This window comes from Dermacentor variabilis, chromosome 2, assembly GCF_050947875.1.
Source record: "Dermacentor variabilis isolate Ectoservices chromosome 2, ASM5094787v1, whole genome shotgun sequence".
NCBI classification, from domain to species: Eukaryota; Metazoa; Arthropoda; class Arachnida; order Ixodida; family Ixodidae; genus Dermacentor; species Dermacentor variabilis.
Genome location: NC_134569.1, coordinates 40,107,666 through 40,135,166, shown reverse-complemented (window position 1 = coordinate 40,135,166; position 27,501 = coordinate 40,107,666). Strand labels below are relative to the sequence as shown.

The 27,501-nt window shown below is 44.5% G+C and overlaps 1 protein-coding gene and 1 pseudogene across 1 annotated transcript; both read left to right on the top strand.

The window, feature by feature from the left end:
- The first annotated feature begins 1,031 nt into the window (after window positions 1-1,031).
- Window positions 1,032-20,066, top strand: LOC142571680 (estradiol 17-beta-dehydrogenase 8-like). Its single transcript, XM_075680211.1, has 4 exons — window positions 1,032-1,882; window positions 16,946-17,131; window positions 18,466-18,659; window positions 19,625-20,066. Exons 2-4 carry the CDS (start codon window positions 16,981-16,983, stop codon window positions 20,024-20,026), a joined length of 747 nt encoding a protein of 248 aa, XP_075536326.1. The 5' UTR covers window positions 1,032-1,882; window positions 16,946-16,980; the 3' UTR covers window positions 20,027-20,066.
- A 6,821-nt stretch (window positions 20,067-26,887) lies between these two features.
- On the top strand, window positions 26,888-27,301 carry LOC142570307 ((3R)-3-hydroxyacyl-CoA dehydrogenase pseudogene; annotated as a pseudogene).
- Window positions 27,302-27,501: the final 200 nt, after the last annotated feature.

Here is a 27,501-nt window from a genome sequence, read left to right as displayed (position 1 = left end):
CACACATAACGACATCTACGGCGGCAGAACTTGCAGCCCTCCGTGCTGCTATGAACTACATCACTGATGAACCGGCGCAGAAATGGGTCGTGTTTTATGACTCTAAAGCAGCTCTTCACAACCTCTAGCTGGCGTTACATCACAGGACATACGAGCTGATAGTATTTGACATTAGGGAAGTAAATCATCATTCTCTGGAAAAGCACCACGACACCATATGTCAGTGGCTTTGGGTTATTGTGGCACCATTGGCAGAAACTTTGCTGACAGGGCTGCTGCCCGGTCTATATATATATATATATATATTGCGAGACGGGAGGCCGCCAGGAAATTTTGCCGGTTGCGTAACCTGCACCGTTCGCTACGGCTGCAAGTGCTACTTAGCCTCACGTGAAAAAATGACATTCGTTGTTGCACGTCTAGTAGCGTTTTTATTGTACAGTGCACATTAACTCTTGCTTAACACTGGTGCAGGGGGATCACTTTTCTTGACATAGCTTGTTTTTCGCTTGTCTACAATTTTTTTCGTAGAGCCAGTATGTTTGTGTTAGTGGCATGTGTGTACGTATTTCTCAACTCTGCATTGAAATAGCCGGCTCATATGTAGCCTACCTGCGCCTCGATGTACAGTTATTAAACAAGCAACAAAAACTCTCGCTGCAAAGCAACATTATTATTAAACAACATTAAAGCACGAAATACAAGCGGCTAGAAGAATCAAAGCCACAGATAGCGTACGAATAGCGAACAGCATGGGGCATATATTGAATATACAAACAACACACGGTATATGGAATTAATAGCAAACTAGCAGCAAGTAAAACAATGCAATTGCAACATACAACAATATAAACGGCATATAAACAGCATACATCCAGGGCAACAGAACTCCGAAATTAAACAAGTAGGAGCTTCAACTTCTTTTCAATAATTGTTAGAAAATTCCAAGCATCAAATATCTCTGCGTTGAGTTTATTCCAGTTTAATATTGTTCTGACAAGGAATGAGTGTTTGACAAAGTCGACCCAATGCATTTAAGGTTTCACAACGCATGGGTGAGCGATACGAGGCGAGACTCTGCCACGAAGCCCCAGGGACGTATATTAACATGTCATTGTATAATTGAAAAAAAAATCTTCTCTGTTTTTTTACGTGTAGCAAGTTTGGAGAGGCCAGCCCTGACGAGCAACTTGCTGGTAACCGACTTGGTTCTGATATTTTGAAAAAAATAAATCGCACAGCAAGAGGCTTTGCTCACTCCGCCTGATCAATTCGTAATGATCGGTACGGGTCTAACACTGCCACTCGCGTACTCCATTGCAGCTCTTACAATTCTCGTGCAAGCCTTAAATCTTACGCCAGGACCCGCTTGTCTCAGTTTACGTCGCAGCATTCCGAGTCTTTTGTTTAGCGTGTATATCGGCAAGGGGTTTGTGACATATATGGATGTGAACATGTGTGTGGCGGACGCGTGGAGTCTTTTATGCCTGCTTTTCCCGGATGGGACGTACAGGTCACATAACCCGACGTTCTTTTTGAGTTCGCCACATGTAGCATGTAGCCACGTGTTTGTGCCATCGGTGCTCTGCTACACTTTCATACCGCGTTTAACATAAGCTATAGAAGAATGCCGTTTGCCATGTCATTTGTGCGACGTGCTATTGTAGCTGCTTTAAATGCGGGCTGAAATAATTGCTTTGATTCTCTCTGCGTCTGTTGATAAAAATCAAGTTGCGCAAGTATCTCTCTCTGTCAAATATTTACCTCAATGCGAGCACCTGCTCCGTCGACCATTTGTGCGCTGACTGCCAGTGTTGCGTGTACGGCTACGACGAACGGGGCCAGGGTTTCGTGCTTCAGTGGTGGCCTACGCCTCTAAAGAGTAAGTGGAATTGGTATGACAGTCAGTGATGATCTTTTCTGGTAATTCCGCGAATTCAGAGCCAAATTTACAGTCTCTTTTTGTAAGTGCGCTTTTCGATTGATAGGCAGCTTTCACTAATAATATGTTCATCATCACGAGCGGCTGTCGCATCAGTTCTTCCTAATGTATTTAGCGCAAAAACATTTTTGTTAATACGGGCTCGGTTGTATCCACATATTCACGCTCTATTCGCGCTTTGGCAACCAAGGAACTCAAATTCTTTCTCTTTAATTTTTTCTGCTCGCAGCTACATAGTTTATCGCGCAATTACTATAGCATATACATCATACTACACTTACAACACCGTTGGCTTTGTAACTGCTTCTTATCGCCTGTACATGGCCAAAGTTGGGATACAATCACGAAGCAGCACTGATGCATGTAACCACGTGCTGCCTTGCTTCACTCGTAGCTCTCCACAAAAATTTTGCCAATTTCTTTCAAAAAGCAAGAAACCGGTCGATCACATTGTGCACGATGGCGTAGCTGTCATTGATAAACAAATTATGGCACAAGAGTTTAATAGCTACATTCTTAGTGTCTTTCCTAACCTGTCTCAACCTGTAAGCCAGAATCATTACAGTTATGCTGAAACCAATATTATATCATTATCTGGTGTTGTATCAATGTTACTAGACCATAAGGCAAAATCATGACCTGGTCCGTACAACATATCAAACATTTTTCTTCGCCGATATGCTGATATACTTGCTAAATATCTTGTCATTATTTTTCACAATTCATTGATTGCAGGTGTCATTCCTGAGGACTGCGCAAACAGCATGTTTCGCCAACAACTCCTTCACGACTTGTAGCTCACTTGAGAATAACGTTGTTCTAATGATAAAGTAGACGTCGCTAATTTGGATTGTTCGATGCTGTGGGTCAACAACTGCATAAGCTGGTTGTTAATCAAGGTCCTCAGGAGAAAGCAGGCATAAAATTTGGAGCATCTGTTGAGAATGTTCCCTAGAGAGTTAAATGTACTCTATTCCACTTGCTTCTTCTACGACTCCAATTGTCATCTGAGATGGAAACACGACGGCTTGGTATAAACAATTCGTCGGCAAAACCTTGACTACTTTTTCTGATGCATGTGCAACCATGGCTTCCACAATAATTGAATAGCGGTCGCACAAGAGCTTTGTCCCTGTGATGACCATCACAAAAAATTTGTATCTGGACATGTGATTCCTGTCCACTGGAGCTAACTTCCGTGATAAAGCAGGTAATGCATTCTCTCTAATGACCTCTTCTAACGTATGAGGAACAGACACGGCAAAGCTTTGCGAATCCCAGACAATCATGGCTCTTGAGGCCCGTAGTAAGTCGTTGCCTAGGTACACTCCGTCATGAGGTAACCACGTAGCCAAGACAAATTCATGCTGTAATGTTTGGCCGTTGACTGGTTCAACAGTTTTGAATTGACCTAAGCTTTCCAAGTGATGACCGCTTGCTCCTACATAATGCAGGGACGAAGGTCAAATGGTCAGCTTGAGTCTCTCAACCAGTGCTGCAGTAATCAAACTTTTCACAGCACCTGAGACCAAGATGCCCTTAAACGTTTGTCCGTTAATGATGACAGGAACAGAAACAATACCCGCCTTCTGTAGCACAAGGCACCTGCTCAATCACTGATGACTGCTCGCGGGCATTGGCATCACCAGTTGATCGTTTTCCTGCTCATGTGGACTGGTGGACTTAAGTCCCTCTCACTACTGAAAAAATTCTGCACTTACTGCTAGGCGACACTGTGTGATAAAATGTCCGCGTCTAGAGCGGTTCAAGCACAGTTTACGAATTCTGGAGGTATTCTCTTGGCATCTTGTAAAAAACCCGCGCTGAATAATAAGTCGGATGCCTCGAAGGAGGCTTCACGTTCGCATGTTCCTTTTCACGCAGGTTTCTCTGTGGCATCTCATTCTCTGATGAACCACTCGACTCCATGCTCGCCTTGCGCTGACGATTCCGCATAGACTTCAGAGGCGAATGCTTTATCAAAACTAGGTGTTCCGTGGTCTGCGGTGTGTGCGGTTCAACCGCAACCAGAACTTTAACGTTTACCTCGGAACTTATCATCTGGTTGAAGCATAGAAAAGAGTTTGCCGTGTATTCCAGGTTCTTAAAATTCTTCTCAAAGAAGTCAAAAATCAAGAAAGCGGCTGACAGATGGAATAGCACACTGTGGTATAAAGTTTGTAAACAGTTTGTAAACAATTTGTAAACAGGTGCCTCAGAAAGGCCAGCCTTTCTGAGGCACCTTATTCTTGTTTACAAACTTTATACCCCAGTTCTCAAAGAAGTGTTTCTTGGCCTTGGCTGAAAGCGTAGCCATGATGGCCTGACACTTCTCCTGTTGCAATACTGGATAATTACATTGTTCCAGGAGGTCCAACATGCGGTATGCGAAGTCTGCACATGACTATCCAGCTCGCTGTGTAGCTCCAAACATTCGCTGCTTAGAGGTTACATCACAGTCCATGTTATAACGGCGGCGGAACGCTGCCTTCACGTCAGCCCAAGTACTGATATTGGCCATCTTTGTGTGGTGGCACATCCATGTGAACTCCTTAGCAGAGAGCTTGGAGATAATGCAGGGTATCGCGACCTCTTCATGAACGTTGAAGGTCCTGAACCAAAAAATCGACTTGATGAAACCAGGCGGTGACAACTTTTCCAAGATTAGGAAAGGTTAGCGGGGGTTGGCTACATCCCTTAGCTCATGCACTGGAAGTGACCTCGGTCCCGTGAACGGAGGCGGCCTCCAGCGGAGCGTTGATGATCTTCAATTGGGTTTTCAGGTCTGAGCTAGCCATGGTGGTCTCCCAGTCATTTTCGTTCTTGATATTTAATGCATTCTTTTTCTTGGGGCATTGCGAAATTATGTGGGAGTGGTCTGCAACGACACCGCAATGGTTACAGTGGGAATCGTAGAACTCTTGATAAATTCTGTGCATCGAGGCTGACCCATTCCTGTTTTTTACCCAATTCTTTATGTCCTTGTGGATATTTATGTCTACCGAGTTTGTACTCTCGGTGATCTCGTTGTAGTTGAGTAGCCATTCTGCTGGGTTTTGCCCACTTCATCTTCGTCTCCGCTTAGTCTTCTAACCCGCTATGTGAGTCCTCGGGCGAGGACGGCGGCAGATTCGTTGCCGGGGAGATCTGAATGTGCGGGGGCCAATTTCAGAACCTTTCTAACATTTTTGGGTATTGTAGGAGTCTAAGTGCCTTTTTGCATATTACGCCGCTTGCATAATTAATAATCGCTGTCTTTGAATTAATGGTAATTGTTTTCTGACCTTCTATCTTGAGGACTAGGGCTATTGCGCATTCCTCCATCGTAAGGAGCTAGCCGGTAAACAGGCTTTTTTTGTCTTCGGTAAAAGAAAACTGCCTATATCTGGCTGTAGTGATATGCGCAGTTGCCGGCAGCGCAGATATGGCCGGACCTTTTAAAGAAGCTGGTGCTAGAGATTTGGCTATTTCATTAAGATGAATGTCTCGGTGGCCTGGTACCCATACTAAATTCACTAAAGTTAAGTGGAGCGGAGCTAATGATTAAAACGTGTCCAAAGCTGTCGAACTTGTAGACACGTTAAGCGCGCTGCATCCAGAACGAGAATCTGTGACAACAACTTTTCTAACATAAAGAGATAACTTTCGCAAAGCAAGAACTATTGCCTTAAGTTCGGCCTGAAAAATCAGTGTGTAATCTGGGAGGCGAAGTGAAAAAGACCAGTCGAGGGAAAGTAAGTAGATTGCCACGCCTACCTTCTGTTCACACGAATAAGCATCAGTAGCTATTACATTCATTGGGATATCTTGGAAAAGGGCATTCAAATATATTGGGAGCAGCAAATTTTGTGTTATTGGGAAAAATACCTGCAAATTCAATTTTGAGCGACTACGACACTGCTCCCGCGTTCGTCGTCGTCACCGTAAAGTAAAAAAACAAGTAGAGTAAAATTGGCCGAGAAAGAACAGGTCAACTTAGAGGCAGTAAGGGTAAAAGAAGACAAATTTAGGCTGGTACTTGCAAACAAATATGCGGTCTTAGAACAGAGAAATGATGATGGTGACATAGAGGTAATGAATGAAACCGTAACGAGGCTGGCTTCAGAGGCAGCTATTGAAGTGGGAGGCAAGGCACCAAGGCAACCAGTAGGCAAGCTCTCCCAAGTAACAAAGGACCTAATAAAGAAACGACAAAGAACGAAAGTGTCCAACTTAAGGGATAAGATAGAATTCGCTGAACTGTCAAAACTGATCAACAAGGCGAAAATAAGTGATATTCGAAACAATAACGTGAGAAAGACTGAAGAAGCCGTAAAAAATGGAAGCAGCCTGAAATCATTGAGAAGGAAACTTGGCATAGGACAAACCAAGATGTATGCACTAAAAGATAAGCAGGGTAATATCATCAGCAATCTCTAAGATATAGTAAATGCAGTAGAAGAATTCTATACTGACCTTTACAGTACCCAGATGACTCAGGAGCGCTCTATTCAAAACAATAATGAACAGTACACAGAAACTCCTCCTATAACTAGAGATGAGGTCAGAAAGGCCTTGCAAGGCATGAAACAGGGAAAAGCGGCAGGAGAGGAAGGAATGACAGTCGATTTAATCAAAGATGAAGAAGACATAATGCTAGGAAAACTGGCTGCTCTCCATACGAAGTGTCTATCGACTGCAAGGGTCCCAGAAAACTGGAAGAATGTAATCATTATACTAATCCACAAAAAAGTGTAACGTTTGAGAACTAAAAAATTATAGGCCCATTAGCTTACTCCCAGTGTTATATAAAATATTTACCAACATAATCTTCAATAGAATAAGGACAACACTGGAATTTAGTCAACCAATGGAGCAGGCTGGCTTCAGGAAAGGTTACTCTACAATGGATCACATCCATGTCACTAACCAGGTTATCGAGAAATCCGCAGAGTACAATAAACCTCTCTATATGGCTTTCATAGATTGCGAAAAAGCATTTGATTCAGAAGAGATACCAGCAGTCATAGAGGCATTGCGTAATCAAGAAGTACAGAGCGCTTGCGTAAATACACTAGAAAATATCTACAGAGATTCCACAGCCACCTTAATTCTACACAAGAAAAGTAGAAAGATGCCTATAAATAAAGGGGTCAGACAAGGAGACACAATCTCTCCAATGCTATCCACTGCGTGCTTAGAAGAAGTATTCAAGCTATTAAACTGGGAAGGCTTAGAAGTAAAGATCGACGGTGAATACATCAACAACCTTCGTTTTGCCGATGACATTGCTCTATTCAGCAACAATGCAGACGAGTTACAACAAATGATTCAGCACCTTAACAGGGAGAGTGTAAGAGTGGGACTGAAGATTAATATACAGAAGACAAAGATAAGTATAAATAGCCGGACAAAGGAACAAGAGTTCAGCATCGCCAGTCGGCCTCTGGAGTCTATGAAGGAGTACGTTTACCTAGGTGAATTAATCACAGGGAACCCTGATCATGAGAAGGAAATTCACAAGAATAAAAACGGGTTGGATCGCGTACGGCAGACACCGTGAGCTCCTGAATGGGAGTTTAGTGTTATCACTGAATATGAAAGTATACAATCAGTGCATTTTACCGGTGCTGACATGCGGTGCAGAGACTTGGCGGCTGACAAAGAAGCTTAAAACAAGTTAAGGACCGCGCAAAGAGCGATGGAACGAAAAATGCTAGGCATAACTTTAAGAGAGAGAAAGAGAGCAGTTTGGATCAAAGAGCAAACGGGCATACACGATATCCTAATAGACATTAAGAGAGAAAAATGGCGCTGGGCAGGTCATGTAATGCGCAAACTAAATAACCGTTGGACCATTGTAACAGAATGGGTACCAAGAGAAGGGAAGCACACTAGAGGACGGCAGAAGACTAAATGGAGTGACGAAATTGGGAAATTTGCGGGTGCTATTTGGGATCAGTTGACGTAGGACAGGGGTAATTGGAGATCGCAGGGAGAGACCTTCGTCCTACAGTGGACATGAATAGGCTGCTGCTGCTGCTGCTGCTGCTGCTGCTGCTGCTGCTGCTGATGATGATGATGACATACGGTGCCTCATTGGACGACGTCAAATACGATCAAGTGGAAGTTCCTGGAGATGACCGTTTCGCGGTAGTAGTAGGAGACTCGCAAACAGTATCTGTTTCAACACTTCGACGCTCTCCGAGAGGGTACTCCGACGTTCATCACGCAATGAGGCATAGTGATAAGCGACGTACGAGAACTTCTAGACTTTGTGCCATCATCAGTGACGAATCTCATTCTTCACGTAGGATCGAATGATTTTGTTCACAATAACGGACGTGTAACGTTACGAAAGTACAAGAACCTTCTAGATCTCAAGATATACGCTAGTCTGCTCGTTTCCCGCTGTGCCACCGCCATCACGGCAGTATAGTGATGAAGCGTTTATTCGCCACCTTATAAGCGTGAGATTTCAACAGCCGTCTACGCAGCTTCTGTTGTCACTCCAGACAAGTGTTCTTCCTTGACCATGGCTTGGAATGGTTCCCATTGGCACGCGTCCTCGCTGCAGACGGACTTCACCCGAGTTTTGAGGGCATCGCGCTGATGGCGAGCCACATTAAACATCTGTATGTCCGGAAAGCAGCGGAAAGGGCGCCTACCTCCTGGCTCGATCACGTATGTAGCTGTCCTGCAGGGCAATCGTCCTCCGGATTCCAAGCTTATGCTCCTAAAGTGCCTACGCCTGAACCCACCATCCTACAACGGCCTCCGCAAGTGCACTCTGCCAGCCTCATCCCTACCTCAAAGCCCGCTACGCTACACACAAAGAAGGTCTGGCAGTGTTCCTCGGTCTCAGCAGTATTGTCTAAGAAACGGCAGCCAAGCCAAAATCGCCGATTCTGGTAATTGATTAAATACTTCAACCGAGAGTACTGCCAAAAAGAGTGCCTTCCTCATAATTAGAAAAATTATTCATAAGCGTGTCAGATATGAACTTCATGCGTACACACTGAATTTATACTTGACTGTCATGACTGTATCTAAGGGACTTTTCGTTGCCTTTAAACGCGCTACCCTTCAAATGTCAAGCCGTAATCTTGCAAAATGGAATGATACATTGAAACGGGCAGGATTCGAGCTTATGCGCATTGTTATCGATAATTATTAATCATAAAGTGTTATTGAATAGTGAACGACATTCGCGCAAAGCTTGTGCATAAGCCATTTGGAAAGTGCCATGCTCGTTGAGTACGAACAGGAAATGCGATCAGAAATCGAGGAGAAGAAATCCAGGAAGGTACTACGTGATAATGTTAGCCTTGAACAGCTCTTACCGCGCGACGTTTGCGTCGGTGCTGAACCCTCTTGCAGCAAGAGTACTTTTCTATCCAACAATTCAAGCGCATTTAACATTTCGAATGTGGTCTTATCTGACCCGAAAAATGGCTGCGCTTTCTCGAGGTTTGAATTTCTGCCCAGCCACCGGCTTTTGCAACAAATTTCAGCTAGTTAAAGATTTAGATGACTTCACGTGAAATTTGAGGCTAAGAGAGTTTTTTCATGAGCGATCCGCGTCCAATAGCGTATCTTCCCGCCAACACTGGACACCGCCTGCTCAATGGGATAAATTTCTCGACTTGTACATTTCTGCTGTGCAATGCGACATCCTGCAGGCCTATGGTAGATGCACTTTGTTCAAGCAAAATATTTCCCTCATGAACGAAAAGCAACTGAAGGTTTGCAGAAACGCTCAGATATTGTTATAAACCCACCGTTAAAGGAGTAGGTATAATAATAATGAACATGACTGACTACGTGAAGGAGACTCAGATGCAATTAACTGATGGCACATTCTACAAGCAGCTTGATGAAAATCAAATTAACAATTTTCAAAGAATTTTCTCTAGCACTATCAGGGATTTGACAGGATAGTAAACTTGCCGACAAAGCAATGAACCCCTTAGTCCCTAACAGTCCGGTACCAGGAAGGCTTTATGTACTATCGAAAATACACAAGACAAATAACCCCGGTCGCCTTATTGTGTCAAGCGTTGGAACTGTCACCGAGCCACTTTCAAGTTATATCGATAGTCTGAATAAGGGAATTCCTTCTACTTTTTCTTCTTATTTAAAGAACACCTCCCACTTAGCCGATATCATTAACCTAGACATCCCCTACGGCTCGTTGCTGGTTACACTGGATGTTGCCTCCCTTTATGACAACATTCCCCATGAGGACGGCATCCGATCAGTCATAAACGCTTACAGTGACTTACTTTTTGACAAATATGTGGATAGCTTTACTTTAGCTACCTTGCTAAAACTCATCTTGCATCTTAACAATTTTGAATATGATGCAATATACACTTTGTACACTTTTGTACACTTTGTGCGAGTGAGTGGCACTTCAATGGGGACCACAATAGACCACAATTATGATAATATATTTATAGGACAACTAGACAATGCATTTCTTTCAACTCGTGAACTAAAGCCGTACTAAGCGCTATACTGATGACATATTTCTCATTTGGCACCACGGGGAGGCGGAACTTCTGGCTTTTATTGGGGATATTAATAGGGTTCATCCATCCATGCCGTTTTCGCATTCATACTCACGCTTATCTGTCTGTTTTCTGGATGTCACAATGTCCCTCTGCGGTAACAAACTAACTACTACACTTTATAAGAAACCCACTGACGCCCATCGGTACCTTCATTTTCAAAGTAACCATGTTAAACATTGTAAAATCCGCATGCCCTATAGTCAAGCACTTCGTTACAAGAGAGTGTGTTTCGAAAGCTCCGATTTTATTACCAGCTGCGACAGACTCCGCGATGCCCTGATAGTGCAGAAGTATCCGCTCCTAATTGCGAATGATGGGATTAAGCGAGCCGATGCAGTAAACCGCATGCGCTTCTCAGACTGGATAAGCGGGTTGAGCAATGAAGGCATACTAATTTAGTTTTAACACACTCTGCACCGATTACAAGCGTTAATGTCATGCTTAGAAAACATCAGAACATACATTCAACAAGTCTTTTGCTTTCCGAATCGGATGGGCCGACGACGCCTCGTGTGATGACTGTGGTAACGAGGAGACTCTTCAACACCTTCTTTGTGACTGTCCTCGCTATAATTTACAGAGAAGATCATTCGCGACAGCGCACTTTGACCGAAGACCTCTCACAGAGGAACTTATGTTAAAATGCCGCCATCAAAAGGGCCATCGCAGCAGAGGGCGACGAGGGCATTGTTGCGGTTTTTGAGGGCGACAGAATTGGACAAGCGGCTGTAGCTTGAACAGATGTTTCTAGTACTGCAAGTGCTACTGCGCTGTGCGGTGGCAGTATGCGGCGACAGTGACTGACTGTGATTGTATGTCTACGCTCTTTTCTTTCTTTATCTCTACTTTGTTATCACTTTACCTCCCCCTTCCCTCTCTCCCCAGCGTAGGGCAGCAAACCGGATCTTCCCCTCTGGTTAACCTCCCTGCCTTTCCCCTTTACTCTGTCTCTCTCTCTCTCTCTACTCATGCAGAGTAATCGCCTATGAGTTGTGTTTCCGGAGCCGCCAGGCGCAGTTTACCGACGGTCAAAAAATTTAGGCGATATACTAACGTTTCCTAAAACCACAAGACCTATTCACATAGGCTGTCATCCTTGCAACAAATCACGGTGCAAGGCTTGTGGTCACATGGCGACTTCGCTAAACGTTATGAGCACCGCGTCAGATTTTAGCTTTAAGAGAAAAGGTGACTTCCACTGCGACACGACCAATGTTATTATATGCTAGAAGGCTCAACGTGCATGCTACAGTACATTGGACAAACGGAAACAGCCTTTAGATTGCGTTTTAACAATCATAGATCGCATGCCGTGAGTCTTCCTAATCTTCCGCTATTCAAACATGTCACTATCCCGGGCCACTCTTTTGACAAGCTAACCCCTTCCCCCCCATATTGGAACCTGGCTTCAAATCGCACCACGAAAAGGAGGTTCGCGAATCATTTCTAATCCATAAATTTGCTGCAGTAGCTTCTGGGATTAACGGGAAGCCGAATACATCAACCTTTTTGTCCGCGAAATAGAGAATCGCATGCACGTTGCCTTCAGACTAAACAGCTTGTTTTTTTATGGCATCGTTTATGCGATCTCGCCAGAACAGCTGCTCGCACACCCGACATATGCGCGCCATTCGCCCTAAACAATTTCCTGGTAGCTGATGTGTCATTTCATTGTATGTAACCTAGGATAAGTGATGTTCATGAATTATTGTTGTCACATTTTTTTCAGAACTTGTGTACACACCTTTCTTGCTAAGATCTTTTGTAAACTCTGCCTTTGTTACATTTGTTGCTGTACAAACCGGCTGTTACCATCATCGCGTGCCGTGGTGCATTTTTACCACATTTGACATGTGCGTGTACTGATGATTCATGACGCGTGCAGTCATCGTACATCAAAAATCTGTCTTCTTTCATCGTTTTTTTACCACGTGTCATCTTTTCTGTAAACTCAGTTTTTCTTTTTGTATATAGTGTTGCCTTACGAACTTGTTACAACCATCTTGTCGTGTATATTTTTTTCTTTTTTTAAACATGCGTCATTTTTTCTGTAAAGCCTGCTGTTGTATATAGTATTGCCTTACGAACCTGTTACAACCATCTTGTCGTGCATATTTTTTACATGCACTGTTGATTCGTCACGAGTGCAAGCTCTTTACAGCAACAATGAATCTTTTAACAAAACTTGTTGCTGAGCTAGTTGGTTCATGACTTAAAAACATAGGTTACAGCGCTAAGCAGACGTGGAGGAAGTGAGACACAAACGACACATACGGGCGCCAGATGGATAAACGCATATGCGCCCCCTATGCGCTTGTACGTATTTAAGCACAACGCCTTATTGTTTCATGTATTCTCTGACGAAGGCCCGACCACGAACGAAACGTAGGAAATAAGCCAGCGTCCTCAACCTACATTTATAGTGAAGAGGAATGCTGGGACCTGCAGCCACATCACTAGTTTCCGGGGAGCAGCGAAGATTGCCTGGGCTGCTCTGGTTAAAAAACGCTGCCAACGCTTCCTGCTGCATTCGCGTCGTGTCCTTTTCTCGCTTTAGATATTGGTGGAGCTTCGTTATGGCTGACGATGCCAATCAGACATCGTCACCGGTTTCGGCAGCCATCATATGTCCCGGCGCCCAGGGTCTGCGCGATCCTGACATCTTCAGCGGCACCGATGAGGCAGACGTTGAAGATTGGCTGGAATCGCATGACAGAGCGAGCACCACCAACAAATGGGCCGATCGCCGGAAGCTCAACAACGCGATCTTTTTTTAACAGGTTGCCGCCAAGCTGTGATTTGAGAACCACGAAGCCACTCTCTTGGCGTGGACCAGCTTCAAAACCAGTATCACAGAAGTTTTCGGCCGCCCTGGCATGCGCAAGTTTCGCGCTAAACAAGGCCCACGAAGCGGATCCCAGCAAACTGGTGAAACGTTCACCAGCTACATAGAGGACCTCATTGACCTCTACTGGCTTGTCAACGATGGCGGAGGCGGACAAGGTTCGTCACATCGTAAAGGACGTTTCCGACGACGCATTTCATATGCCGCTGTCGAAAAACCCTGGCACTGTTTCTCAGGTCAGTGAGTTTTGCCATAGTTTTGACGAGCTCCGCCGACAGTGGCTTCTCAAGTGGCGCCCACCTATGTCCGACAAAACCCTCTTGAGCGTGGCCACCGCTCCTGACATCGACCCACTGCTTTGTCAGGTGAAGAAGTTCATCCATGCTGAGGGTGCTTGTCAGCTTTGGTTGCTGTCCTTTACCGGACAACCACCCTCGCCTTTGCCCGCCAACCTTCGGCAGGTCAGCCAGGAGCAACTTTGCCTTCTGTCCGCGAGACTCCACTGCAGCAGACTTCCGTTGAACACACAACACACAAAGTGAACACATCCCTCAGTTATGCCGAGGCTCTCACAGAGCCACCATCTCAGACCGTTGCGCCATTTCCATCAGCCGTGCCACTGTACCCAGCTCCTCGCTTCGTTCTGCCGACATACCCACAGAGCAGTGGCCAACGGCGCACTCCCGACAACCGGCCAACTTGTTTTGCGTGTGGTCTACCTGGCCACGTCGCATGATTTTGCCGGCGCTGCGCACGATCCTGCTGCCGAAGGTTCGACTTTGCTCTATTTGCTGGGCCGTGCCCATCGTCCGCTGCATATGGGAACCCCGGCCATATGTCTGAATACTCAGACCATCGGCCTGTTGTTGACCTCCATTGACCTCCGGCCGGCCTATTGTTGACCATCGTAGACCACAACATTTGAGCGTATGACGGACAACCTTTTGCGTGATATCATGTGGAAAACTTGCCTCTGCTACTTAGGTGATGTGGTTACTTTCTCACCCGATTTTTCCGCCCATCGCTTTAGGCTAGAGGAAGTGTTACAGTGCCTAACTGACTCCGGCCTTCAACTCAACCTGAAGAAATACCACTTTGGCGCAAGTCAGCTCACCATCCTTGGTCATGTAGCATCAAAAGAGGGTATTCTTCCTAACGCCACCAAGATCCGTGCAGTGGCTGATTTTCCCAAATATTCCTCCGTAAAAGAACTTCGCAGGATCCTTGACCCCTGTTCCCACTTTCGCCACTTCGTTTGTAATTTTGCTTCCAGCACTGCTCTTCCCACAATTACGCCTGGTCGCCCGCTTGTGACGATGCCTTCCAAGAGTAGCGTCGTATACTAATCTCGCCGCCGATACTGCGTCCCTTTGACCCTGCAGCTCCGACTGAGGTACACACCGACGCCAGTGGTGTTGGACTCGGCGCTGTGGTCGCGCAGCGTAAATATATACTCGACAAATACATCGTTGCTTCGCAAGCCGCACCCTCACCAAAGCTGAGATGAATTATTCCGTTACGGAGAAGGAATGTTTTGCCCTAATCTGGGCACTTCGTAAATTTCGACTCTATTTCTACGGCCGCCCCTTCGACGCAATTACAGACCACCATGCGCTTTGTTGGCTGTCCACGTTGAAGAATCCCTCAGGCCGGGCTTTTGAGGTTGCAAGATTTCAACGTGCGCGTTGTCTACAGGTCTGGCCGCCGCCACACCGATGCCGACGCGCTCTCCCGTTCGCCCGTGTCAACCGAAAGCGCTGCCTGCCTGTCTCCCATTGACGAAGTACTTTCGTTCCCCGCGTGCTGTGACAAGGCTTCGTAGCAACGCAAGGATGCCTGGATTAACGCTCTTATACGCTTCTTTTCAAACCCGTTGACTCTTAATCCACCTTCTAGAGCTTTGCGCCATCAAGCTTCTCACTTCGGAATTCGGGATGGGCTTCTCTATCGCCGGAATTACGCCTCTGACGTTCGCAAGTGGTCGCTGGTCATACCTCGACATCTTCGTGGTGAAATGCGTTCTGCCTGCACACTGATTCATAGAGTGTACATGCGGGTGTCTTCAGGACGTGCACCTGGCTTCGCTTCAGGTTTCATTGGCGTGGCATGTACACCTTTGTGTGCAAACACCTTCGATCGTGCCCTCAGGGCCAACGCCGCATGGTTCCTGCTCAGCATGTCCACTCCAGCCAATCCCGTGCATCGTACATCGCCAGCTACCGGGGAGGAGCGAGCTTGAGATCGCCTGTGCTGCTCTGGTTGAAAAACGCTGGCAGCGCTTCCTGCTGCTCTCGTGTCGTGTCTTTTGCTCGCTTTAGAATACATAATTCAAAGAATAGAAGCACTTAGGAAAAAAAATCGCTACCTTACTGACGTTTCAGCTACGGGACCGGCCTTCGTCGGAAGGTATCATATATATATATATATATATATATATATATATATATATATATATATATATATATATATATATATATATATATATATATATATATATATATGTATATATAAACGAGAGGAGAGGGGGTGAACCGAGGGTCCCAATTTTTATTAGTCATTTCATAAGAAGCCAACAAACACTGACACCAGGGACAACATAGGGGAAATTACTTGTGCTTAATAAATGAAATAAATAAACGATAAATTGATGGAAATTAACGTGGATGAAGAAACAACTTGCCGCAGGTGGGAACCGAACCCACAACCTTCGCATTATATACACACACATATATATATATATATATATATATATATATATATATATATATATATATAGAAAGGAGGTTAACCAAGGGGCCCCATTCTTATTAATCATATCATATCATAAGAAGCCGATAAACAAAGGCACCACGGACAACACAGAGGAATTACAGACATTATAAATTATACGAATTGAAAGTGGATGAAAAAGCAACTTGCCGCAAGTGGGGAACGATCCCACCTATTCGCACCACCCGTGCGATGCTCTACCAATTAAACTACCGCGGCGCCATCTCCCCATCCACTTTCTGGAGTATTTATGTGTTACTACTAGAACTAAACCTAGGAGTGTAAGCCAGTGCCACCACTCACAAACTTTGGCAACGGATGTGGAACATCCTTTCTGCCGCAGGCGTCACGAGTTAACTTTTTAGAGTGAAGGAAACTGGTCAATAAACCCATACGTGATACCTGAAAGCATCAATAATCCATTTTCAATTCCATTAATTTATATTTTTCTAATTTCCATTAGTAAGTACAAGTCACATACCCTGTGTTGTCCTTGGTGTCTTTGTTTGTTGGCTTCTTGTGATATTATATACATATATATTTACATATATATGCTACTCTCACCGTTGTTTTTTGCATCTATTTCTCTCTTCTCCCCTCCCCCCTCCCCCCTGCTCCCGAAGGAAATCCTGTTAAGCATCGCCCCAAAGCGTCAGCAGAATAACACAAGCCGTGAAAAAGTCCCTGGCCGTAGCAAGCTTGTACATATACAAGTAGCTTTGCACCGATTGCGGTGTTCAAAGGCATAAGGCCTTCTGCTCCATATGTTATGAACTTTTACCTGATAAGCCATATAAAGAATACATAAATAGGAGACGATCAACCCTTTTGCAGATCTCGCGTCAACTTCACCAAGTGGAAGAGTGAGCATGTCATTGCACGATCGGCTAGCTCTGGTGACCGGAGGAGCAGGTGGCATAGGCAAGGCCACATGCCGCGCCCTGGCCGCCCAAGGAGCCAGTGTCATCGTCGCCGATTTGAATCTAGACGCTGCTAAGGTTGTGGCGGCGGAGCTACCTGGTGTGTTCCCGTCTACCTTATCAATTATTAGGCACAAACCTTTACAACAATAGAAATAAATAACGCATAAACAGCAATACATTTTAAAATCATAACTTGCAAGCTTTGTTTGAAAACAGCATTACGGTGTTCCTGGTAGCTTCCCGCTTAGGGTACGTTGAAAGGATGCGCCAAGAGGAGTGATCTTTAAAGTAGCTTGGCCGGCCGTTTGTTCAAGTTTGCGGACATCGAAAGCTTGATAAGCGTGATTTTCGGCTAGAATGGCTAAAAGGTTTAAACATGGCTGAAGATAAAGTAGATTACAAACGCATTTTGCCGCTGCTAAACCACGGGGCTAGAACATGGAAGATAACTAAAAAACTTCAAATGAAGGTGTTAGAGAGGCATACATAATGTATAGAAAAGCAGATATGTTAGCAGACGTAGCTCTGGTCGGCTACCCTGCACGGGGGTCAAGGGGTAAATGAATATATAAAGAGAGAGGAGCACGGTCCAGCGGCACCACGCAAAGAGTTACGTAACACGATTATTGAGCCTAAGTCAAAGCATGCGACGACCGCACGATTTAGATATACCAAATGCCCGTAGCCGATATTATAGCAGATATTACAAGGAAGAATTGGAGTGGTAGAGATTGACTTTATTCTCGGCCACTCCAGCGTAGTTGGTATACATCATATTCACAGGGGACTATCACCATATTCAAAACAATTGCAACGCGAAATGTATAGCGGATATATGGTCGTCTTAAACTTAAAGATCGTGTCCCAAGATAATAACTGCTGTCGGGGCCGGAAGATGATTACATCGACGGGTTAAGAGTAGGAAACGGTGGTTCACTGCATTCTCCCTTACTTGGCGGTTCTATGAGCAGAAATTTATCTTAGACGAAAAAGCTTTTTGTAAAAAAACCAGGCCTCCGAGATCATAACGGCGCAAATGTGTGCCATTTCAACCTCGGATGCTACGGTGACAAAGATGGTACTTGCTCTATCCTCTCATGATGCGCTTTTGAAAGAGATATGCTGTTGTGACGGGTCTCTGAGGAGGACACAAAAGAAAAGTTAGGGTGCTTTTTTTTTTCCTTAACTATTCCCACTTCTGCACTCTTCACGACAGCCCCGGTCCTGTTATGTAAAGTACGTTTGCTACTAATGGAGCGGAACAATAGTAACTCAGGGGTAGGTCATTCACTAGAAGACGAATAGACTCTAGCGCAGCGTTTCGGGGATACATTGAAGACACATATTCAAGAATCACATTTAATGAACAGTTATAACCATATGTTTTACAATACAGCCATGTATCATTTTAAATTATTACTTTTTTTACAGGCACCGGAACCCACAGAGGAGCCTTGCTGGACGTCAGTGACACAAATTCGGTGGACAGATTGTTCGCCTACATCAAGGACACCGCGTCTTTTCCTGTCAGCATCGTAGTGAATTGTGCTGGCATATTCAAGAGCGCTGCCTTTGTGGACACGACAGAGGAGAGCTTCATCAAGATTATTCAGGTCAACCTGAAGGTCAGCATCCCAACGACAGCGAAATACATTAATTTTTGTAGAAACCATGACGGAAAGGCAGATGCTCACAGGGAGCTGCAATTAGTGCAGTCACCTAAAGTGTAATGCCCTTGCGAGTTTTGGACAATTCGTCTTCCTCATTGAAAAGGTTACAATCTCTTTTACTCACGAGTTAATTACCGAAGTTTTGCATACCTTGCTAAGCGCTTATGTCTAAAAGTGTTGAGCATACCTATTCCGCCCAAGGCACGCGGTAACTTATGAGTTACGCTTTCGAAGAAATACCGCTGCTGCGAGCCGAAAGCCGAAGGCCGATGTCGTTACAGGCAGCCGCATTATAGTACAGGTGTTACGGTACGCTATCATAAATGAAACTCTCAGTGTCAGTTTGATTCGTCATGGTCTCGTTTAAAAAATATAATTTATAGCCTGGTACTGAATTGAGTTGTCATACATACGTAACGTGCATTCCGCCCTAGCGGACAGTGAGGCCAGTTGCAGCGCTGCGCAACGCTTGCACCGCAAAAGCACACAAGCTGTTCTTTTTCTTTTGTTTTTAGTTCGAGCAAGTTCTAAAAATGCTTCCAGCGGAAGACAGCGCCGTCCGGCCTCTCAGCGTCGCCTGCTAAAATAACTGATCGTTGTATGCACGAAAAATGGAAATATTTGGCTCACATATCAAACGCTGTTTCACCTGTTACGTTATTTAAGTACTCATTTTAGAGCACATACTTCAATAGAAGATTCGAAGCTGGCTAATAACAAAATCAAATCCACCGTTGCAGAAATTGCGAAACTACACCACCAGTTTCGTGATGTGCATGTATGTATGTGCGTTTATGCTAGCGTGTGCACACTTGTGTGTAGCTGTGTGTACGACTTGCGTGCATCCACCGCACAAATCGGATGAATAAAGCTTGCATAAATATAGAACGCCGATTGCACACCAATGCTGTTTCCCACAGGGCACGTTCCTCGTGACAAGAGCCGCTGCACGGGCCATGATCGCCAGCGGCGTCACCGAGGGAGTAATCGTGAACATCGCGAGCATCGCGGGCAAGATTGGATGTCGTGATATGGCGGCGTACAGTGCTTCCAAGGGGGGCGTCGTGGCTTTGACCAAGGCGGTTGCTCGAGAGATGGCACCGCACGGCATCCGCTGCAACGTAGTACTGCCGTCGTTGATAAAGACGCCGATGGCCGATTCGCTGCCGGAGAAGGATCAGAAGACGTGTATCGCGCTCACACCTATGCAGCGAGCGGGTGAACCGGAGGAAGTGGCAGAGGCAATCCTATTCCTCTGCTCTCCGCACAGTTCCTTCGTGACAGGAGCCGCCCTTGAAGTAACCGGTGGATTCAGCATGTGAAAGCTTTTCCGATCCCTGTTCGTCATTTACCTGTTTTTCCACTGGAACAATAAAGATTGTATTGTAAAATATCATAGCTTGACCTTGAACTGACATGAGCGCTCCGGTTCTATTTGCTGGCCCTTCTGCAGAGCGCACCTGGGCAACGTTAAAAGCTTTTGTCAAGGAGAATGTGTGAGCTGAAATGACGGTGGGTATACGCTGTTTTGTTCTAGCCGGCTTCATAATTTCCTGTCTGTCCGGCTTACCAACGTCACACAATCATGATTGTGTAATTTGATGAAATGGTGATATATGCTTGTGCTTCTAGCATCGCATAATTAACTATGCAGAGCAGAAACCGTCGGCCAAGGAGGAAGAGGGGACAATCCACAGCGCCGATTTTGATTTTGAAGCACTTCGTCTTACCTTACATGTTGCCCTTACATGTTGAATGAAACGAATTATGGTAGACAGTGCAAATAGATGCGTATAGATACGTTCGATTACATACATCAGGTGTGTTAAGCACGTTGGCCCAAGGAACTCTTACATGCAGCCTGAGTGGCCTTGCAGGGTCCCCGAAGCTCTGCCACCCCCATCTCTCCTAGTAACACTTGGCGGCTCATGCCATTTTTGCAACTTAATTGGGAGCGTATATACATTCTCCTTATTGTTATCAATATCGCAAGTTCTTAATCCTAGGTTGGAAGCGCTGGAAACAAGTACAGTATATCGTCGGCTTCTCCACAGTGTTAAATTGTTAAATGTTAGAAAGGATGGAAATATATGAAGTGAAATATTTCAGCCATTTAACAGTTTCCCACTTAACGCGTGGCTGGCACTTGCATATAAAGAAAAAGCTTGAAGTTTGACGGTCTGCTTAAGATTACCAACTATGGCCTCAGGCAGTCTGGTAATGGCTGAGGGACACGAAGCACCTGTAGATACTCTTAAAAGTAACAAGGTACATCTCTTGTATTTTCTTCCGAGCATCTTCTGGAGACCTAGAGCAAAAATGCAAGACAAAACAGCTAATTTTGTAGGCTGGACGGTGTCTTTCGCAATGCCAGTCCATACGTGCTGGAGATTCAAGTCACAGCGACAGCCTTGACTTTGGCCACCATTTCAGATAAGTATTTTCGGTAAATTGTTGGCTTTGTGTCATCTTCATTACCATCCTATTGCAAGAGTACATGTGTATACTGATGGATCTACAACTGAGTAAAAATCGCCACCAGTCTTTGTACTCACATCTTTCAAAGTGCAGCACAGTTACGTTCTCTTAGATGTGACGCCCTCAACAGTGGCAGAGATTCACGTAACACTTTTGGCTACATATTTTATTCCAGTGCTGACCCGCAGTGTGGTTCATTTTAAATTATTCTAAGTAGCCCTCGGATGCTTGCAGTGTTTTGCTATGTGTGACCCTAACGCGGTGCCGATGTAAATGTTCGCAGAAAAAGCACTAAAATGCTGGAGCCTTCAGGGTTCGAGATCAAATTACAATGGACACTGAAGCAGACGAGCTTGCATCGGACGCACGCAAGTCTGTCCTTGTTGATTTGACATTATTTAATAAAGGCGTACGCAAAGGCGAGGGTAAGGTAATTCCGTGAGTCCATATCAAGTGTCACATTTTCTTCATGACACTTCAATGAAGTGCATATTATATAGAGTGGATCCACGCTTAACTTTCACATTAGCACACATATGCTATACATAGCGCCAGTCATATCTTTCAACGGCATGTGCGGAAAATCTATTCTCGAGTGTGTAGAGTAGGCGTACACCGGAAAACTGACAAGGAAAAGAAAAGACGTCTGCGGCGAGGCGGATGGACATTTTGCAGATCGCGTTTCAAGCTCACCGGCGTCAGCAGCAGAGTATAAGCATGTTCCTGCAAAGTCGGCTAGCCCTGGTGACCGGATGTGCCAGTGGCATAGGCAAGGCAGCTGGCCATGCCCTAGCCTCCCAAAGAGCCAGATTCATCGTCGCCGATTGCAAACTGGAACAGTGCTAAGGACGTGTGCAGACCAGCTACCAGGTACCGATTCTTTGCACCCATCATGGAATTATGCTTAGATTTACGATAATGCCAACTAGTGCATTTAGGCGCCCCTTTCACGCACAGAACATCATAAAGTCGCTAAAGAGAAACAGACGAAGACAAGAGAGAGGAAGAGACGGAGGGCGGGAGATATTCGTTACAGAAGGTAAAAAGCCGCCATGAGCTTGTTCTGACAAAGTATTTAGGCAGGCTGCGTTACTTGGTGTCACTCTTGTAGTGTAACATTTGTGCATCTTTGGCGGGATACGGGTATATCTTCGAATTACGTTATCATTGTTGCTGTGTATATTTATCGCTTCTCGACGGCTTTTAGGCAGAGACATTACATGCGAGATAAACTAAGAGGCACATGAAACGGAATGCATGGCACTTGACATTTCAGGCGCGTTTCAGCGCATTGGCAATACATAATGTGGGCAAATCTTTCGGTTTACATTGAGGATACTTTGTTTTCGAGTAAAACTAGATAATTTCCGATTTGTGCACCCCGAACGAAGTTTATCAAAATTGGATGAAGTGCGATTTCTGCCCGAATTGGAACCCTTTTAAAGCAGGTAGTCAATATATATCGTGTTATTATTCGATATAATATTATTACTAACATATGAATATGATATATACTTACTCAATTGAAAAGTTGCACATATATATATATATATATATATATATATATATATATATATATATATACTTTAATCTTCCTCTCATTGATTGGCCAAACTTGTCGTCATCCTGCAGTTTTTCATCAGAATTCATTAGCCTAACATTAGATTATAATCTGTTCCAGATCATTAAAGAACCTACCAGTGGCTCTAACATCTTAGATCTTATACTAACTAACGCTCCAGAAACTACAGAACAAGTAACATGCTCGGATGGTTTCAGTGACCACAGATTACTGAATGTATCCATCAGTATCCCATTACCATTTACAGGTGTCTTAAGTAAGACAATTCGTGACTACAACAAGGGAAATTACGAAGTAATCATCATTGAGCTAGAATCATTTCTTGAACATCATTTTCTACCCTCGTTCCACACTAGGTCTGTTCATGATAACTGGGTCATGTTCAGAGATAAGTTATGCGCATTGGTTGAGCAGAACATTCCTTTAATCAGAATAACTGAAGACAAAAACAAACCGTGGTTCACTAAGTCCCTTCATCTACTTAGAAACAAAAGGAAACGTTCATACAGAACTGCAAAACGAACCGGCACCCCATCAGCTTGGGAAAGGTATCTAAACTGTTTAAGTTCTTACTGCTCCGCTCTCAATGTAGCCAAAAATAAATATTTTCCCCAAGACCTTCCTTCACTACTCAAATCTAATCCCAGAAAGTTCTGGCAAATTTTATCTCCTGAACGCAACACTAATGACATCTCGTTACACACTAAAGAAAACAACATTCCTATTCCTAACAGTGAGTGCGCTCAAGTTTTCAATAAATTTTTCTCATCCGTATTCACAGAAGAAAGTACTACTAATTTGCCCATTGTTACAGACCTAGATTATCGGTACATGCAACCTATTGACATTACTATTGATGGTATTTTTAACCTTATTAATAACTGGAAAGTTTCGTCTTCAGCAGGTATTGACAATATTAATTCTAAGTTACTAAAAATACAGTGTCAGTATCTAGCAAGTTTTTATTTCACATTTTTCACCAATCTTTAATGACAGGTCAGATACCCCAAGATTGGAACACAGCCAAAGTCATACCCATCTTCAAAGACGCTGACAAGAACTTAGTTGAGAACTATCGACCGATATCGCTAACGTGCATATGCTGTAAAATAATGGAACATATTATTGCATCTCATGTTTACCAACATCTAGAGTCGAACAACTTCTTTTTTCATAATCAACATGGTTTCAGGAGAGGTTTGTCGTGCGAAACGCAACTGCTTGAATTTACGACAGATTTACATTTTAACATGGACTCAAACCTTCAAACTGACAGCATCTTTCTGGATTTTTCTAAAGCTTTTGAACGCGTAGCTCATTGTCGCCTGTTTTTGAAGTTATCATCATTAAAACTTGATTCACTAACTCTATCCTGGCTTCGAAATTTTCTTTCTAACAGACAGCAGTTTACTTTCGCTAACAGCTTCTCCTCGCCCCTGTCAGATGTTTCATCCGGTGTACCACAAGGAAGCGTTCTTGGTCCCTTACTCTTTCTGATATACATTAATGACATACCCAATAACTTATCTTCATGCATGCGCATTTTCGCTGACGACTGTATTATCTATCGTTCTATTAACACCTCCGATGATCACCTGACCCTCCAAAATGACCTTAACCAAACTATTAATTGGTGTGACACCTGGCTAATGACTTTAAATTCATCAAAATGTAAAGTGATGTCCTTCACCCGCAAACGCACTAACTCGGACTATTCTTACTGTATTAAAAATGTCCCATTATCTCGGACCTCATCATTTAAATATCTAGGCGTAAATCTTTCAACAAACCTCTCCTGGACTTCTCACATTACCACCATCTGTGCCAGTGCTTCTCGGTCACTAGGTTACCTGCGACGTAACCTTCGGAACGCACCTCCACTTATCCGCAAACTGGCATTTCAAACATTTGTTCGCCCTCGACTTGAGTTCGCCGCTCCAGTCTGGTCTCCCCACCAAAATTACTTAATTACCACGTTGGAATCAATCCAAAATAGAGCCGCACGTTTCATTTCCTGAAATTATGACTACCGTTCTAGCGTAACTCAAATGAAGATTCACCTTTCACTTCAGCTGCTAAGTAATCGTCGCAACATAGCCCTTTTGTCATTATTTCATAAATACGCCCACCACACTAACAAACGTTACCTACACCGAGAAACGCCATCGCACGCGTCGCACAGATTATACAATCATCATAGCTTCACGCGCATCTATGGCAAAAAAGAGGCTTTTAACTGGTCGGCAATCCCGCGTGCCATTCGGCTCTGGAACAACCTTCCCGACAACATAGTTGCGGAAACTGACCGCGAAAAATTCAAGCACTCACTGAACTCGCTTAACCCTTATTAACCATTAATATCACACTCACTGTTCTGTGTTATTTTTTCTACCTTTTTCTTGCACTGTTATACGTTTGTAACAAACTTACAGAGTTCCTTTTTATTGTACTCATATGCAGCTTTATGTAGCTAATGTTTTTTTTATTGTATGTACTTGATTGTATGCCCCCCTTACTCAATCCCCATGTAGGGCCTTGTAAGGTATTTTACAAATAAAAATAATAAAGAATATATATATATATATATATATATATATATATATTATCAAGGTAATGCGTCGACTTTCAAAGCGTGTTGCTATTTTTAGTAGCCACGTTTAACTGACTATGACAATGCCGCATGACATCGCATTTCCTGCACGTCCATGCCTCTCCTTTCCTGCACGCCGAAGCCTTTAGCCTCTCCATGAATAACGGATTCTCGACGAGTGCAAAGTTCTAGGAGATTATATTGATGGTATCGTAGTTGCGTCTCAGTATTTTCTGTCCATTTTGAGCTTCTCTCTTCTGTTTTCTCTATATTTCAAGTTGCATTAGGCATTCCCCCTCCAAGCCCTAAACTTTTACTGCGAGGGGAATATTTTAAAGCCAAATTAAGGCTGTAGATGCGAAGTCAACACATCCATTCTCAGTAGTGTACATTTCTTGGACAGGCTTGGTCTTATCTCCTGGTAGCTCCGCGTCACGGCGCTGCTGTCAGTTATTGAAGATGGCGGTTGTGCTTCACATGTCCTCGGCGTAGGAGCAACGAAGTGTGATTCGTTTTCTATGGAGGAGAGGACGAACTCCCACCGAGATCAACAAGAGTATGCAGCCCACGTATGGGGAACGGTGTCTCGCTTTGAGAAGTACGAGGTGGTGGTGTTGTGAGTTCGTAAAAGGGCCATGAAGACTCGCATGATAATGAGCGTTCGGGGAGGCCACGTGCGTCGCAATTCCACCACAGGGGCATCTCGAATTTAGTGCTACGATGGGACAAGTGCCTTAACCGGTGTGGGGACTATGTGTCAGTCCAGCGGGTCTAGTTGTATCACAAAACAGGCACTAAGAAGTCATACGGTTTGGATATTTGAAAAACATGCAAAAAAAATAGCTGATTAGAAGAGCTCAGTAAAAATCGAAAACAAAAGCAAAAGAATACGCGTACAGATCTTCTCAAAAGCTTAGGAAGAGACAGAAGAAGTTGACACAATATTTAAAAATTAATGACACAATATTAAAGTATAACGTTAAACTAGGCACTAGAATAAATTAGTTGTAACCTAGTCGTGTGAGCAATTTTATTATAAAGAACAATAAAGTGGGCCGGGAGATATAATCAGCTCTTCTACAACCAGGTGTAGCGCCGCTGGTATTATCCCTGCCTATGGTATCGCAGACAGATCCGCTACTAACACCCAGCCAACAGGTACAAATGTTTTAAATGGAGCTCTCGAACACATTCGTGCAAGAAATTCAATAAACATTAAAGCGCCCGTTGTGTGACAATGCTTCAACGTGACATCAGTCTTGCCCCATGGCCCCGCTTTTAGGCAAATAAACGACAGATTCACAGATTCATCACACAAGAGAACATTTCAGAGTTGTATTCTGCGTCCGCGATGCAGAATGCCACAAAAGCGCTGCCGCTCTTTAATTCCACCACCACGCATACGGGCGCCTGCGCGTGCTGTGAACTTACATTCTTCATATCTTTTCGTTCGCTTTATCCTCCTCGCTGGTGCACATTAGTCAACCGGCTCTTCCTGGTAAATCTCACTGACCCGCTCCTATCACTTATCTTGCAAGCTGTTTTCCAAAGGGCACCGTCCTCGTGACAAGGGCAGACGCGCGTGCCCTGATCACCTCCGGTGTCACCAAGGGCGCCGTCGTGAACATTGCCAGCATCCTGGGCAAGACCGGATACTCAGGCTCTGAGGCGTGCACCGCTTCCAAAGGCGGCGTCCTGGCTTTGACCAAGGCTCGGAAACTGGCGCCGCACGGCTTCCGCTGCAACGCCGCGCTGCCATCGCTGACGCAGACTCTGATGGCCGATGCGCTGCCCGAAGAGAGCCAGCGGACGTTCTGTGCCCTGACGCCTATGAGGCGAACCAGCCAGTCTGAAGAAGTGGCCCAGGCCATCGTCTTTCTCTGTAGCCCGCAGATATCGTGCATGACAGGCGCTGTCCTCGAAGTAACCGGTCGATTCAGCATGTGAAGGCCTTGGCGAGCGCTATTGTTCGTTTGGCTCCCAACTTACCTTTCTTCCACCAAAAGGCTATTAAATTAGGCAGGTTTGTTCTGTTCTCTTATACAGGAGTTGCTGTGGAGAGCTTGAGCCTTATGACTACCTCGGCTACTCAATTTGTCTATGTCATGGACCAATAAATAATGGATTAAATGAACATGCTATAATAA

Bases quoted from the DNA above. Each gene is read 5' to 3' on its own strand.
- LOC142571680 (XM_075680211.1), top strand. From the start codon at position 16,981: ATGTCATTGCACGATCGGCTAGCTCTGGTGACCGGAGGAGCAGGTGGC. The intron at 17,132-18,465 runs GTGTGTTCCCGT...CTTTTTTTACAG, and splicing joins TGTGGCGGCGGAGCTACCTG to GCACCGGAACCCACAGAGGA. The intron at 18,660-19,624 runs GTCAGCATCCCA...TGTTTCCCACAG, and splicing joins TTATTCAGGTCAACCTGAAG to GGCACGTTCCTCGTGACAAG.